This window comes from Nanorana parkeri, unplaced genomic scaffold, assembly GCF_000935625.1.
Source record: "Nanorana parkeri isolate BGI_ZX_2015 unplaced genomic scaffold, ASM93562v1 scaffold30, whole genome shotgun sequence".
Lineage (NCBI taxonomy): Eukaryota > Metazoa > Chordata > Amphibia > Anura > Dicroglossidae > Nanorana > Nanorana parkeri.
This window is the reverse complement of record NW_017306298.1, coordinates 1,356,077-1,370,437: the sequence shown is the minus strand read 5'-3', so window position 1 is coordinate 1,370,437 and position 14,361 is coordinate 1,356,077. Positions and strand designations below refer to the sequence as shown.

Here is a 14,361-nt window from a genome sequence, read left to right as displayed (position 1 = left end):
TGAGGGAAAATCCATCAAGGCCTCAGTCAGGCCCGGACCCACTGAAACAGAAGAAGGTCAACTGCAAGGCAAATGCACCTGTCAATGCATTCCGCATTATGTCAGAAGCATATAAAAAATGGTGTCAAACTGTTGCCATCAGCATAGGATCAAAGCCCGCCGATAGAAGCCCGTTGTTTGTATGTATTTATAATTACTAAAAGCTGAAATATTAAGCTCACCACACGTTACAGTCTAACTGCACAATCTCCTTCAGATCTACAGCTATGTAATGCAAGGGCCTGCCTAATTTTGCTGAATCTAGAGAGTGTACAAAGATTTTGTAGTCAAATTGTAACATGTACGGTGAGCTTAAGACTGGGTTCACACCTAGGCGTATTGAATATGCGCGTTTGTCGCGATTCGCGGTAAAAAAACGCCCGTTTCCGAGGGCTACTTGGCTGTATCCCAATAGGAACGCGAGACCAAAACTCCCCAAAGAAGTACATGTACTTCTTTGGGCGTAGGCCGTTTTGTATCGCGTTCGGACGGGCGGAAATACGGCAAGGTGTGAACCAGACCCATTGAATACAATGGGATTTAGATGTTTGAGCGTTTTGTAGAGCGTTCGTCGAGCGTTGAACGCGCTACAAAACGTTCAGGTGTGAACCAGGCCTTCAGAAGAACTATGAGGTGAGTAATTTCCACTCATCCTCATAGTTAGAGCCGACCTGTGACAATGAAACTGTCATAGGTCGGCTCTATAGATCGTGAAGCCGACGCATACCATTGCTCATACCATCAGCGGGTACAGCTGGCTCTGCCTCTAGATAGGCAGAACTCACTGTCACTCAAGCAGCTGGGCGGATCTCGACAGCATTGTCGGGATCCGTCCCGGCTGCGGCGATCTCGGTATATAGTGAGCAATAGCTCACTATATACTGAGCTTTGGGTCATGGGAGGACGTTAGAATATGTCCTCACGTGACCCTTAAGAGAAGGGCAGGACCCCAAGGTCCTTGCTGTATCATATAAAAATAGAAACATAAAAGGGTGATTAAAAAAAAGAACAAGTGGTCCAATGAGTCTGCCCAATTTTTGATTCTATGGGGTTTTTATTTAGATCTACGTTTGTCTCATGCATGTTTCAATTCACTTATTACTGACTGACTCACTACCTTTGCTGGAAGCCTGTTTCAAGCATCATCTATTTTTTTGGTAAAAAATTTTTAGTTTTGAAAACTTCCTCCCGCTAGTTCAAGGTCATATCACCGTGTTTTTGATCTTTACCTTCATATTAAAAATGCTGTCCTCCTGAACGTCATTCACACTCTTAATGTATTTAAAGAAGATCTCCAGGAAGGCTTTTTATTACCCTTTGAAGTAGGGCTACCCCCGCACTGCAAGGATTAAGTTCTCCTTTGTGTCTAGAGACAAAAATAACAAAGATATACTCACCCGAAGCTCCGAGCCGGCCAGCTGTCACATCGCTCCTTCCAGCCTGTCTCCTCATTTTGAGTCCATTGGGATCTTCCTTGACGTCCTCACATGTATACACAGTGTATAGACGTGATGATTTACGGGACCTTAGAGCACTGCAGAGGAGGGGTGGAGACGTTGGAAGGACCAGTCCAAGAAGAAGCCTGCTCAGAGCTTCAGGTGAGTATAACTTTTTTTTACAAACCTAGACACAAACAAGCACTTAAAGGAGAACTATGAGGTGCTTTTCACTCACCTCATAGTTCTAGCTGACCTGTGACAATGAGACTGTCATAGGTCGGCTCAGTAGATCGGGAGGTGAGCAAACACATACCGGCGTTCGCTCACCTCTCGATCCTGTCACAGCTCTCTGCCGTGACAGAGGGACTGGATTCCCTCCTCCCCACCAGCGGATCGGATGGGGAGGGGGCGGGTACAGCTGGCTCTGCCTCTAGATAGGCAGAGCCAGCTGTCACTCACGCAGCTGGGCGGATCCAGACATAATTGTCGGGATCCGCTTCAGCTGCGGCGTCTCAGTATACCGCGAGCAGGAGCTCGTGGTATACTGTGGCTTCTCAGTATACCGCGAGCTGTAGCTCGCGGTATACTGAGCTTAGGGTGACGGGAGGACGCTAGTTTGTGTCCTCCCGTTACCCTAAGGAGAACTATGGGGAAAAGCCTTAACCCCATAGTTCTCCTTTAACCCTTGCAGTATGGGGGTAGCCCCACTGCAAAGGTTATAAAAACATTTCTGGAGTTCTTTAAACATTTCCACCATGCCCCCCCTTCCCTTCTTTTCTCAAGACTGTACATATTAGGTTCCTGCAGTCATTCCAGATATTCCAGATATGTTGTATCCTGCATTGGTGCCCTGTCTAGTTTTGGCTTCAGTATTGGCATCTGCATTACTGCTAAGTTCAAATCACCTGACAGGTGTCTGTCCAATGAGAGTGCCTTGCTGGCCAATAAGATAGTTTGAAGTGTGCGTCATGCTGGAAATTTTTCCCTGTGAGCTACAGTAGCGTATACACAGGTAGATTTTCGCATGAACATTCGTATGAAAAAGTGTTCAAAAATACCATCAGAGGCTTGGCGATTGTTGTTCGAAATTTTGTATGATTTTCTTATTTTTAACATTTGATTTTGGAATGAATGGAGTTTCCAGAACAAAAACCACTTTCACTGTTAGAATTTCAGCCAGAGCGGTTAAGTCTGGAACTCCCTGCCACAAGCAGTGGTATCAACAGAGAGTATTGAATCATTCGCAAATCAATTAGATACCTTCCTCAGAGACCATCACATACAGGGGTACAGGTACTCTTAAAACCTTAGACTCCCAAGGGACTCATATACACACGTGCACACACACACACACACACTTACACATAAAGGTCTTTATGCAACCTCAAATACTATGTAACTATGTGTGTTTGATTCTTAGATTGTTTACTTATTTTTTTCCCCCTCCTTCCATATATTGATGAGAAAGTGTTAGGCCCCATTCACACTAAGCGATTTATTGTGCGATTTCCATTGCAATATCGCGCATTTTTTCCGCGCGATATTGCAAGAAGTCACCGGCCAATGCTATTCAATGGAGCTGTCTTAGCTCCATGTCGCTCGTCGCCCGTCTGTTACACATAAAAAAAAGCCATTTGAGTTTTAGTGTTTGGATCGGTGGGATAAACACTATTTTGTAATCCCTCTTTTTTTTTTTTTATTTAGTCGCACATTGTCTGCCTAATGTAGGGATGCAGTACAAACTAACTGGCCTTACCTAGGAGGACAACAGCCAATTTAGCCACTTCTTAGAAACAGCTAACAGTGACGAATGCCCTCCATGTTACAAATGCCTACATTCCGCAGGTATGTTCACTGAGTGCAAAATAATGACATCAATTGAGCCTAATTATAAGTCATCAAACTAAGATGAGTCTAACAGAAGTGTCTACAGACATCAAGTACACAATATTATTTCTATTTACTCACTCCATACTGGCAGATGCCCAGAGCAAAATATTTTTCTTTCTCTGCAAATAGTCTGACCCTTATCGCACCTCAAGTTCGATCAGGCATAAGGAATGCCATCTTATAATCTCTCAGTAGTTAATGAAGCTTAACCTGATACACTGTTAATTGTCAATGCAAACTTTCAATGACCCTTTGCGGCCGCCCGAGAATCTTCAGATCTTCGGACGGGAGCGTGCGGCGGAGAAACAGGTATGTTTTAATCCTTTTGTAAACTTTTTAAAACAATGTTTTTGCATATATCTACTGCTTTCTAGCAGTAGATATATGCAAAAATAAGCGAGGGTTTAATAATCCTTTAAGTGTCAGGGTCAAGTGTTAAGTTTTAAGTTAATGTTTAAGAAGAAAGTTAAAGGGAGTCAGGATATGTTTGAACATGGGGAAAAAAAAACTAGAGATCCTTTGGATAAGATAACAACGATGCCGATGAGAAATATTTCAATGTACCTGGCTCAAGCTAAAAACATCATGTAAGATGAAGACAGCAGCAAGGGTGTTATAGCAAATGGAACCCACCGAAACAGCAATTAAATGCTAAAGAGGGATGGTGAAGAAACAAGATTATGCCACACCGGGTAGAATATGGTATGTGTGTTTCATTTAACCTGAGCAGGTGTTATATAAATCACGCGACAAAAACAGAAGCCTTGCCAAGCTGACGTGTCTTAATACTGAAAATGACTCAGCCAAATAGCTACGGTGCTTAAAATTGCTTACAAACAAGTCTTCAACGCCAGCCTTCGGTAACCCATGGGTTAATATTTATTTAGTGCAGTAAGGGCTCCTTCAGACGGGTGGCTAGAGGTGTCTGGAGTGCAGCGTTCAGGTGAAGAGAAACTCATTTGGTTGCAGCAGCAATCTGTGCTAGAGCTGCAAAAAAACTGGATGAATATCTGCATCCAACAAATGCCATCCTTGGACACAAACTATCGGCATCCAGGGCCGATCAGGGACCCTAACTGCATGTGGCCACTCAATTGAGTAGTTACAAGCAAAAAGCGGCAGCCCGGGGTCATTGGTTTGTACAGGGTATAAATCTGGCCACACTGCTGTTGGCTGCCACTAATCAAACACATTAGGGGGGGGAATTATCAAAATTGGAGCAGACAAAATGTGGAGTAGATTTGCATTGCAACCAATCAGCTTCTCTGTCTCATTTTCAAATCCCAACTGAGCAAACTGAAGAGAGATGCTGATTGGTTGCCATAGGCAACTGCTCCAATTTATGTCTGCTCCAGTTTCGATAAATTCTCCCCATTGCGTGCATGCGGATAGTTTCTCATTTAAAGGTTCTTGAACTTTGCATATACAGGGATTGGCTTTTATAAGAGCAGTGTGTAACGAAAGCTTTTACAAAGCATCTGCAAAACTTTATTCAAGCTTGGTGTGGATTGAAGCCTTGCAAACACCCTTTAGCTCAAAATTAGGGATATCAATTAGTTCAAAGCCCCGATCACACTTGTGTCACCTGAACACACGCCACGTGTACATGCGCCTTGACACATGTCAGCCCATTCAATTCAATGGGCTGCCACATGTGCGACAAATGCAGAAAAAAGATCATGCATTTTCAGCTGCGAGCTTCACACGTCTTTTCACCATACCTTTGTGCACATTTGATGTGCGTCAACACGCGGTCAAAAACACACATTTTACTGGCCGTGTTTGGGGTGCCATTAACAAGTAAAGGCACTGCAAGAACTCACATGTTTTTAACGTGTTGCGTGAATGCGCGAGCTTTGGTGTGCATTCATGCAGAACTAAAGGGTAAGCTCACTTTCTCACAAATTGTAAAAAAAAATAATTACCTACAGCACCCCACCACCACTCCTGGACCCTGCTACACTTTTATTCCTGAAGTCCCTGTCAGCCAGTGTAGTGGTCCGTACACGGTACACAGGATTTCCCAGTCGCGCAGTATGGAATGCTCATATTGCTCTCAAATGCTGAGCAACAATTGGTCAGCACTATCACATGACCATACTTCTGAGCTGAGAGCCAGGTACCGGAGGTAAGAACAGCTTCTCATTCATCGTGGTCATGTGACTGTGCTGCCCAATGAATGCTGGCAGGGACTTCAGGATGGAGGTGCAGCGGGGGGCAGGGGGAGGTGGCGGGGTGATGTGGGTATGTTAAATTTTTCCATATTTGTGAGAAAGTAAAATTATACCTTAAAATGGCAGCCAGCTTTGTAAAACACTGGACGTTGTTTCTCTGATTCAGTTTAAAGGGTAATTCCACTTTCTAACATCTGCGCCCACCCCCGCTATTCATACATTTTACCTCTATGCGCCCCCCCCCCGTTCCTACTGTTAGCAGGTGTATAGTCTGTATACTGTACAACGTATTGCAGCCCCAAACTGAGGATCCAGCATAACACTTGCAAATGGTGAGTGCTCATTGGTCAGCACGGTCACATGACCATGCTGATGAGAAGTGACCACACTGACCAATAAGTGCTTGCCCCTTGAGAGTGTTATGCTGGATCCTCAATGTGGCGCTGTAGTGCAGGGTGGTGGTGTGTGTAGGGGGATTCCGCATACAGCTAAAATGTATGAATAGCGGGGGTGGGCAGAGGTGGTTGAATGCTCTGGGTAAGTTTATTTTGTGAGAGAGTGGAATTACCCTCTAACAGTCTATTGTCTAGTTATTACTTTTCTTTTTCAGGCTTTTTAACCCATTATTGTCTCCTGATGATCCTGACAGTAACACACTTCCTGTCCTAAGGTGTTAGCACTCACTTACCATATTGTATTTATGGTAGAGCTACATTGTCACCCTAGGAAGTATTTAGGACTGCAGATCACCTTTTCCTCTTCACGGTGGGGGACAGGTGTTCTTTAGTCCACACAGATATCTGGGAACAACGCTAAAGTCGGGTACACATGGATTGAATTCTGGTTGGTTCCTGATGCAGTCAAAATTCGTACCATGGATGCCGCTGTTGGCACCTTTCCACGCAGCATCCCTCAATCAGTTGATCGAAGGAGCCGGTTGGACAATTCTCGTCCGAACGGAGCTTGAAGTCAATGCAGAATACAATGCAAATTTGTCCGTCATCACTCCTCCATCATCGCTCGTAAGCATTGATGGAGGAATCTGCTCTACTTTTTTTGTTCAGCCCGCAGTTCGAACGAAAAAAATAGAAGCGTGTATACCCGACTTTAATAATAAGAGCGCAGCACAGGCAGAGAACACTGGAAGTTATCTCTGTCTGCATCAACAAAGCAAAAAGGAAGCAAATAAGAAAAGCTCATTGTTAGGGCTTACGTACATTTTAAATCAAATTTCTTTTTTTTTTTTACTGGAGTGTCTCTTTAACAAGAAGCTAACTGATGACTCGCATTTATCTTATTATAACACACAAGCCATTATTACAGAGCAAGGCAGGGAGGACTCACGCAGGGTTAAACGGCACTAGAATAATGACAGTACCCATAGGCGGGAGAGAGGAACGTGTTTACTGCTGTCTTGCCCTAGTGTAAATTCTAAACTTTCATGTCACTTTCTTGCAAAAGAAAGAAACATTAATTGCTTAAAGCAGTACATGCCCTTTTAGCGTTCGGGAAGCAGGAGATGACAGATGAAAAAAAAACACGTATATTTAAAAAATGAAATTCAATAGAAAGGCAGATTCCATACTAAATAACGATTACTTATTCCTAAGCAAAAACATTACATTTAAAAAAGCCGTGCATTTGTAGAAGGTTGTAGCTCATTCCACTCGCCCAAAGGATAAAATTCAAAATATTAACAGTCACTTATAAAGCCGTCCACAACTCTGCCCCTGGATATATCTCAAACCTTGTCTCAAAATAGCACCCTAACCGTCCCCTCCGCTCATCCCAAGACCTCCTGCTTTCCAGCTCCCTTGTCTACTCCTCCCATGTTCGCCTCCAGGACTTCTCTAGAGTCTCTCCCATCGTCTGGAACTCCTTACCCCAACCTGTCCGTCTATCTCCCACCTTGACTGCCTTTAGGCGATCCCTTAAGACTCATCTCTTCAGGGAAGCCTATCCCACCTCAACCTAACCACTGAACCATCATGTTCTCAAACAATTCATCCCCACACAGCTACCTCATGTATAACTGGCCCCTAACTTTTAGATTGCAATCCCTCAGGGGCAGGGCCCTCTTTACCATCTTGTCTTGAATTGTAATGTCTTCCTTATATTGTAAAAACACTGCGCAAACTGTTGGCGCTATATACATCCTATATAATAATTAAAGAGTTTGGGGGGGGGGGGGTTAAAGGACAACTCCAACCAAATGGGCAGAATATAAGGGAAACTGTTTTTCCTGGTAACAGGTTTAAAAAATAAAGCACATACTCTTGTGACCTGCCCGTTGGGCTTCGCAATACAGCCATAAAGCAAAAAGAAGGCAATATTTCCTAGGCTGCAACTTTGCAGACTTTGCTCCACCCTTCTTCCTGCGCATATCCCTGCACTGAGAACACCTATGTGAGCTACCTTGCTCCTATAAACTCACAGTGCATGCAATCCGTTACAAGTCTGATTTCAACTATCAGCTCTGCTGTGGCAAAACAGAGATTATATCATTGTAAGCCCTCACGGGCAGGGCCCTCCTTACCATCTTGTCTTCAATTGTATTGTGATTGTAATGTCTTCCTTATATTGTAAAGCGATGCGTAAACCATTATAAATCCTCTATAATAATAATTATACTATCTGAAATGAAAAGTCATTTTATAAACTCCAGGGGGAAACATGGGCGAGATATATATTTTTTTATTGATTTGCTGTTTTTTTTAAAGTTTTTTTATTTGTTTTTGTATAACAGGTATCCTTGTTTAACCCCTTCTGCCCCAATCTGTAGACTAATGCTCCCCACCACGATACCCTGAGCTAAGAGGATATTAATCTACGCACCACATTGGAACAAGGCATCTGTAGTTGTGTAGGCTTTTAGTTTCAAAACTTACAGGGTTATTCACAAAAAGATGAAGAGTTTGGAGAAGGCAGGAGAAGGGAACAATCTAGGCCAAAATAGCTGATTTGGAAAAATTCTCAAATTCAACTCACTTCCAGTTCAGCTATGTTGTCCTAGATTGTTTCCTTCTCCAAGCTCTTCACCCTTTTGTGAATAACCCTGATAGTCATCTCTGACAGCACTGGTCTCACACTAATGAAAAGGAGCAACTCTGAATGATTCATGACCATGTGATCACTATTACAGACTAGGGATGCACCGATACCAAGTACCGTACTCAGTACAAGTACAGATAGTTTTCGAGCTCCAAGACTAGACTAGAGAAAATGTCAAAGTTAGGAGGCAGCTATCATTTGTAAGGAGCACACGGAGCTGCTGGGATTTGTAAATCTATGTTGTATTATATGATTTTGTTTTTATAAATATAAATAAAGGGATGCACCGATACTTGCCCAAGTACTCACAGATACGAGTACTTATACATTTTTGTTTATTGTCATGTGACAGTTTTTCTAAAACAATACAGACTAATGATTTCAGGACGGTGGTGAAGCGCCAGAGCCAGGTCCCAGCTGCAACCGCTGCAACCCTGGTAGTTCTCATGAAAATGTCAAGTATCGGCACTCGTCTCTAAACTGGTATCGGTGCATCCCTATTACAGACAATCATGGAGACCACAAGGGATGGTTTACAAACAAACCCACTGGCTCAGCTGCCATTGATCCTCACACAAAGTGAGGCACATTGACAGGTGGATGAGGCTGTTAAAGCGGAACTCCAGGCAAAACTTTTAATAATCCTTCAAGTTAGGCTACCACGCACTGCAAGTGTTAACTGCTTGTTTGGGTCTAGGGGGCAAAATAACAAAGCTGTACTCACCAGATCCTATGAGCTAGCAGGCTGTGACAGCGCTCTCTTCTACACTCCAGCGATGGTATATCCCTTGGTGTCCCGCATCCTCGCCTCAGTGTATAGAATGTGATGACTCAGGGACCTCAGACCACTGCAGCAGAGGGTGAGAGAGGCTAGAAGGACTGGTTTAAGAGCAAGCCGGCTCAAAGGATTGGGAGAGTATAACTTTTTTTTTCCTCCCTAGACCAAAGTGCTAAGAGTTAATCCGTTTCAGCCCCCAAGGGCTTTATTCACAGTCTGACTGAGGCCCTTGGGGGCTGAAACGCATCAGTATGTTTAATACACCTGGTGTTATGCCCTATGACATGAATTAATAAAGAGGATTTTGCTACGTGGATTCATACCGTGTGCCGACGTTTTGCAACACGTACTTTGGAAGGCTGGTAGAGCTCCCTTTTTCTCAATACACAGATTTGTTTAAAGCTCAATCATGACTGGTTCTCTTTAGCATGTGATCATGCAATCTTGATAAGAAATAAGCAACCTGGTGACAGGCAGAGCACACATAACAAGTTTGCAGAATTCTTCCTGTACACTCAGTCTGATAGTTTAAACAAAAATCATTAGGCACGGCAGTCTTTTTTTTTCTTTTTTCTTTCTGCTATGCTCTTTCATTGTTGAGCTTCATAGCTGACTTTCTGAGAGAGCGGGGAGTACAAAAGGCATGAATATGTTTTCAAAGGATGATGGATAAATTGCTGGGTGGTATATAATATACCCTACGCTGTTGATGGGCCTTTTTATCTCTTACTTGTCTCTTTTCTTAACACACATTTTTCCCTGGTGATAATTACGGCCTGAAAGAACGTCTTTTCCCCTTCCAAGTATCAGCAATATTTGTCTTGGTTATAGGTTCAGGAACCTCCCCATAACATATCATAAAATTAAAGCAGGACAATTATAGCATTTCATTGCCAGTGAAAGACAGTCCCGGCACTATTGTTTTGGTCACTCGTTTTGTTACTGCACTGGAATGCTGGCAGGGAAACGTGATGTAAGCGGGACAGTGTGATATTATACAGCTGGACGCCCGTGGAATTCTTAATAGACTTTGCCGAGCTGAAGACACTGCCTGCTGCTTGAATGCTGCCAGCATTTCTAAGATCCACGCTATTAAAAATCAATGGAAACCATATTGAAAACCCGAAATACCAAAAATTACCCTGCATGCGTTAAAATAAAAACAAACAGCTGCAATATTCACCTTCTATTTGATATTAGCTAATACAGACTCGCCATTCTAAGGTATGGCATCTGGCCGTGGGTCTTCTCAGGTGACGGCCGAATCAAAACAAATGAGCGGTGCCGACCATGACTTCAGCGCTAGCTCCGTCTATATGTTGACATTTGGCCAGCTGCTGTCATTTGGCGGCGTGTGTTCGTCAGATGAGGATGGGTTAACAGGCGTCAGACCTTTTTTTATTTCGACGGGTCGGTGGCAACGTTGACAACGCTGGACTATGTGATTGACCATTGGATTAGTTCAAGGGATGCATTTTTTGACCTTTTTGGGTGTTTTGTTTAGAATTAAAGGACTTTAAAAAACTTGGGTAGTGTTTTTTTCTTCAACTAAAGGACTTTTCAAATGTGTGGTGTATTTATGTACATCTTACTCTTAACCCTTTAGTGAATGAGTAGAGGTACAATTACTCGTTACTCATTCACAAGGGGGCAGGGCATCGCATCAGGGTGCCCCTTAATTAAAGGGGTACCCTGAAGCAAATAAGCCCCCCTGCCCGCAGACCCCCACAACTAATGCCCCAGGGCTTGTGGAGAGGAGGCCCTTGTCCCCATCAGCACGGGGACAAGGTGCTTTTCCAGGGAGGACCCTGGAAAAGCACCCTCCCAGTGCTGAGGGCATGTGGCCTGGTGTGGCAGATCCTGCCCTGCCAGGTCTGTGCTCAGATCAAGGGCCTGGTAGGAATGATAGGAGGGACCACACGTTCTTTTTTCCCGTTATTTTGGGGGTGGGGTTCACCCATTTTAATTTCTGGGACCCCATGCACATTTTTTTTTTTCACTCGGTGGTTCCCTCCTGACTTTCTGGCCAGACCTAAGGGTCTGGTATGGATCATGAGGGGGGGGACCCCACGCACATTTTTATTTCATTTAACTTGGGGTCCCTCCTATTGCAAAACCGCCTGTGAAACGCTTGTTTAATGCGTTGTCAACCCTCTAGAGAGCGTTGAACGAGCATTTCAAAGGCGGTTCAATAGACTTCTATGGAGGCATTATTTCAGCGGCAATGCCTCCAGAACGCGACATGCAATGTATTTTATTGCCGCAATGCCCATGCGTGAACTGTACTGGCCAGTTGCTGTTGTTTTATCACCCATGGGTGTTAATAGGCGGCAGAGAGGCGTTAAAAACGCTTCTCCAACGCCTGGTTTTGCCGCATGTGTGAAAGAGCCCTGAACCAGTCAAGGCACCATTGCTTTGACTGAACATATTAACAGTAGGTGAAAGCACAAAAGATGTCCTAATCAGTGTGATGTTGCTCCTTCATCATCCAATCAGCAGTCTGGGGCAGAAGAGGTGACCAAGGAAGAACTTCAGCCAATCTTTCCTACCAGACGAGTGAGAAGAAATCATGTTTACTTTTAAGTTCATGCCGCTACTGGTAATTGATCAGCTGTAGAGAATCTGCAGATTTAACACTTTGGTATTTCAAGGTAAATTTTTGAAAATATGTAGTCTTTTTAATGTGTTTTTTTTTTTCCGGTCTTGGAGATACTGCAAAACCAGGTTGATGCAAGGAATGGCTATAGAAATGAATTTAATATATGGTCCCCAGATAGGGATGTATTAAATATTAAACTGATAAAAACAGATGCTACACTTGATCTTAGCCAAAAGGCAGAGAAGCTATGTGTTTTTTGTTAATTAATATGCTTATAAAAATGATAAGCTTGATGTAATTCACTGCATTCATGTTTTAACTCATGACTTGTTTTTCTGTATAGTTTGTACATATATACGTACATAGGGAATGGCCATACTTGTTTTTTATATATATATCCAGCTCCCTTCCCACTTAGCAGTGCTACACAATGATTGTGATTTATTACTCTTTCTCCCAATGCAAGTAGACTGGTCGGGTGACCCACTGAAAATAATGTCCCTTGTGTGGCATATAGATCAACATTTGTTAAGTAGGGAGGCTGGTTCACTGGAGGATATGAGAGAGATCTACCTCTAGTGGCAAATCTACACATCTCTATATTTAACACAAAAAAATATATAAGAGCAAGCATGTACATTTTGAAGGTATGGTATGGTGGGGTAAGGGCTGGAGCAGTTTACATCTGTGATGATCCTCTAACATGTTATCTCAGATGGTCTCACTAGGAACCTGCCTGGTCCTAACCCTGTCACCCTGTCTTTTTTCTTTCTAGTGTGTGGTAGGACTGCTGCTTACCAAAGGTTAGGGGCTGCAATTACTTATTTGCAGGCTGTAATGAATCCAGAGCAGCTGTGCTCCTTAGTCATAAACTGCGAACCCCATCAAAAAATGGTACTTTATCATAGAAAACACACAGCGAGGCCAAGCAACATAACACTTAAATGCCACCTCTGGTCAGAGCATATAGAAGACTAATGACTGTCCCTGCATCCAAATGACTGGGGCCTGACATTTGGTAATTTAGGTGTCTAGCCCTGGGAAAGATTCACATGGTCACCATTTATCTTTGCTCTAGGTAGCCAAAAAGAATGGTTGGAAAGTAAAGGAAAGCATTCACATCAATTAAGCGACAGTGTTAATTTTCCCTGCATGGGCAAAGCGCGACTTTACTAGAGTTTTACAGAGTTCTTCTTGTTTATCAAAAGACATCAAAACCATCATATTTAAAAAGCTAACTGGTAATATACAAACAAAAACACAAAAAAATACCTTCAATATCCTCTGTGGATCCTCACTGGAGGAAGCAACAAAGATCTCATGTCCACTGACCACTCCTTCCGCCACAAAATACTTCAGTAGAAGATTGGAGTATGTGCTGTACGTATCCTCCTCTGTGGACAGACAAGTGATATGTTAACATATAATGCAAAAGTGGTCGATGGCTTTGGGCCACCACACACTAGCACACAATGGACCAAAGTTACAAGATTTATTTATCTGTATTGTGTGTGGAAGGACCAATAACTGAGCCCTACTTAAATCGAAGAGCGGATACTGCCATCCTCTCCCTGCAGGACAATGTAGTGTTTACCCAACACTACACCTGCATTTCTCGAGTTATTCATATAATGTAGGTCATGGTGTAGAGTCCGAGGTGCCATTAGCAGTGCCAGGTCATGTGACCAGGCTCTGCTCCTCCGGGCACTCGTTTTTCTACTTCATTTATTTATTTTCAACTTCACCCAAAGATTGATAGGGGAATGGTGGCAATGTTAAAGAGTTTCTTGGAAATAAATCTGCTTAAATCAGACAATATATACGGTACTTTGCAGGGAATCTAATAGGTTTGGGACAATGTGCCTCCATGGCCAAACCCAAATGAAAGGTCTCCAAGTTCAAATGTATCTCCAAAAATTGGTACTGTTGTGTGTTAGATAAGATGAAAATATAGACATATCTCAAAAAGACATAGATGGATCACTTAATAGTAACCACTTGCTCAGTTGATAGTACAAGATTAGCTTTGTATGAGAGCCTTATTCCCAAAGTGGTCAACTGTGCACAATACAGTGAAGGTAATTTATCAAAACTGGAGCAGACAAAATCTGGAGCAACTGTGCACAGTAACCAATCAGCCTCTCTCTTTAATTTTCAAACCCTAATGTAAGTCTTAGGAGGTATTCACCAGGTTCCCAGTACAGGTAGGGGGTGCATCCAACCCCTAGCGACCCAATAACTGGGTTCAAACACACAACTTAATACTTTTTGGAGGTAACTTTGAAGCTGGAGTCCATTCATTTGGGTTATTTCTAACCTATGATATTCCCTTCCCTGTAGTACCCCAAAGGATCCACACTGACAGCAGATATCTTATATACGCCATTTACA

At 43.1% G+C, this 14,361-nt stretch overlaps 1 protein-coding gene across 3 annotated transcripts in view; it reads right to left on the bottom strand.

Annotated features, from left to right (window-relative positions):
- ELP4 (elongator acetyltransferase complex subunit 4) overlaps positions 1-14,361 on the bottom strand; it is a 200,922-nt gene that overhangs the window by 161,945 nt on the left and 24,616 nt on the right. For all 3 annotated transcript variants that reach the window (XM_018567806.1, XM_018567811.1, XM_018567818.1), the window contains exon 3: positions 13,243-13,364. In XM_018567806.1, coding sequence (XP_018423308.1) covers positions 13,243-13,364 — 122 coding nt within the window. The remainder of the gene's footprint in view (positions 1-13,242; positions 13,365-14,361) is intronic.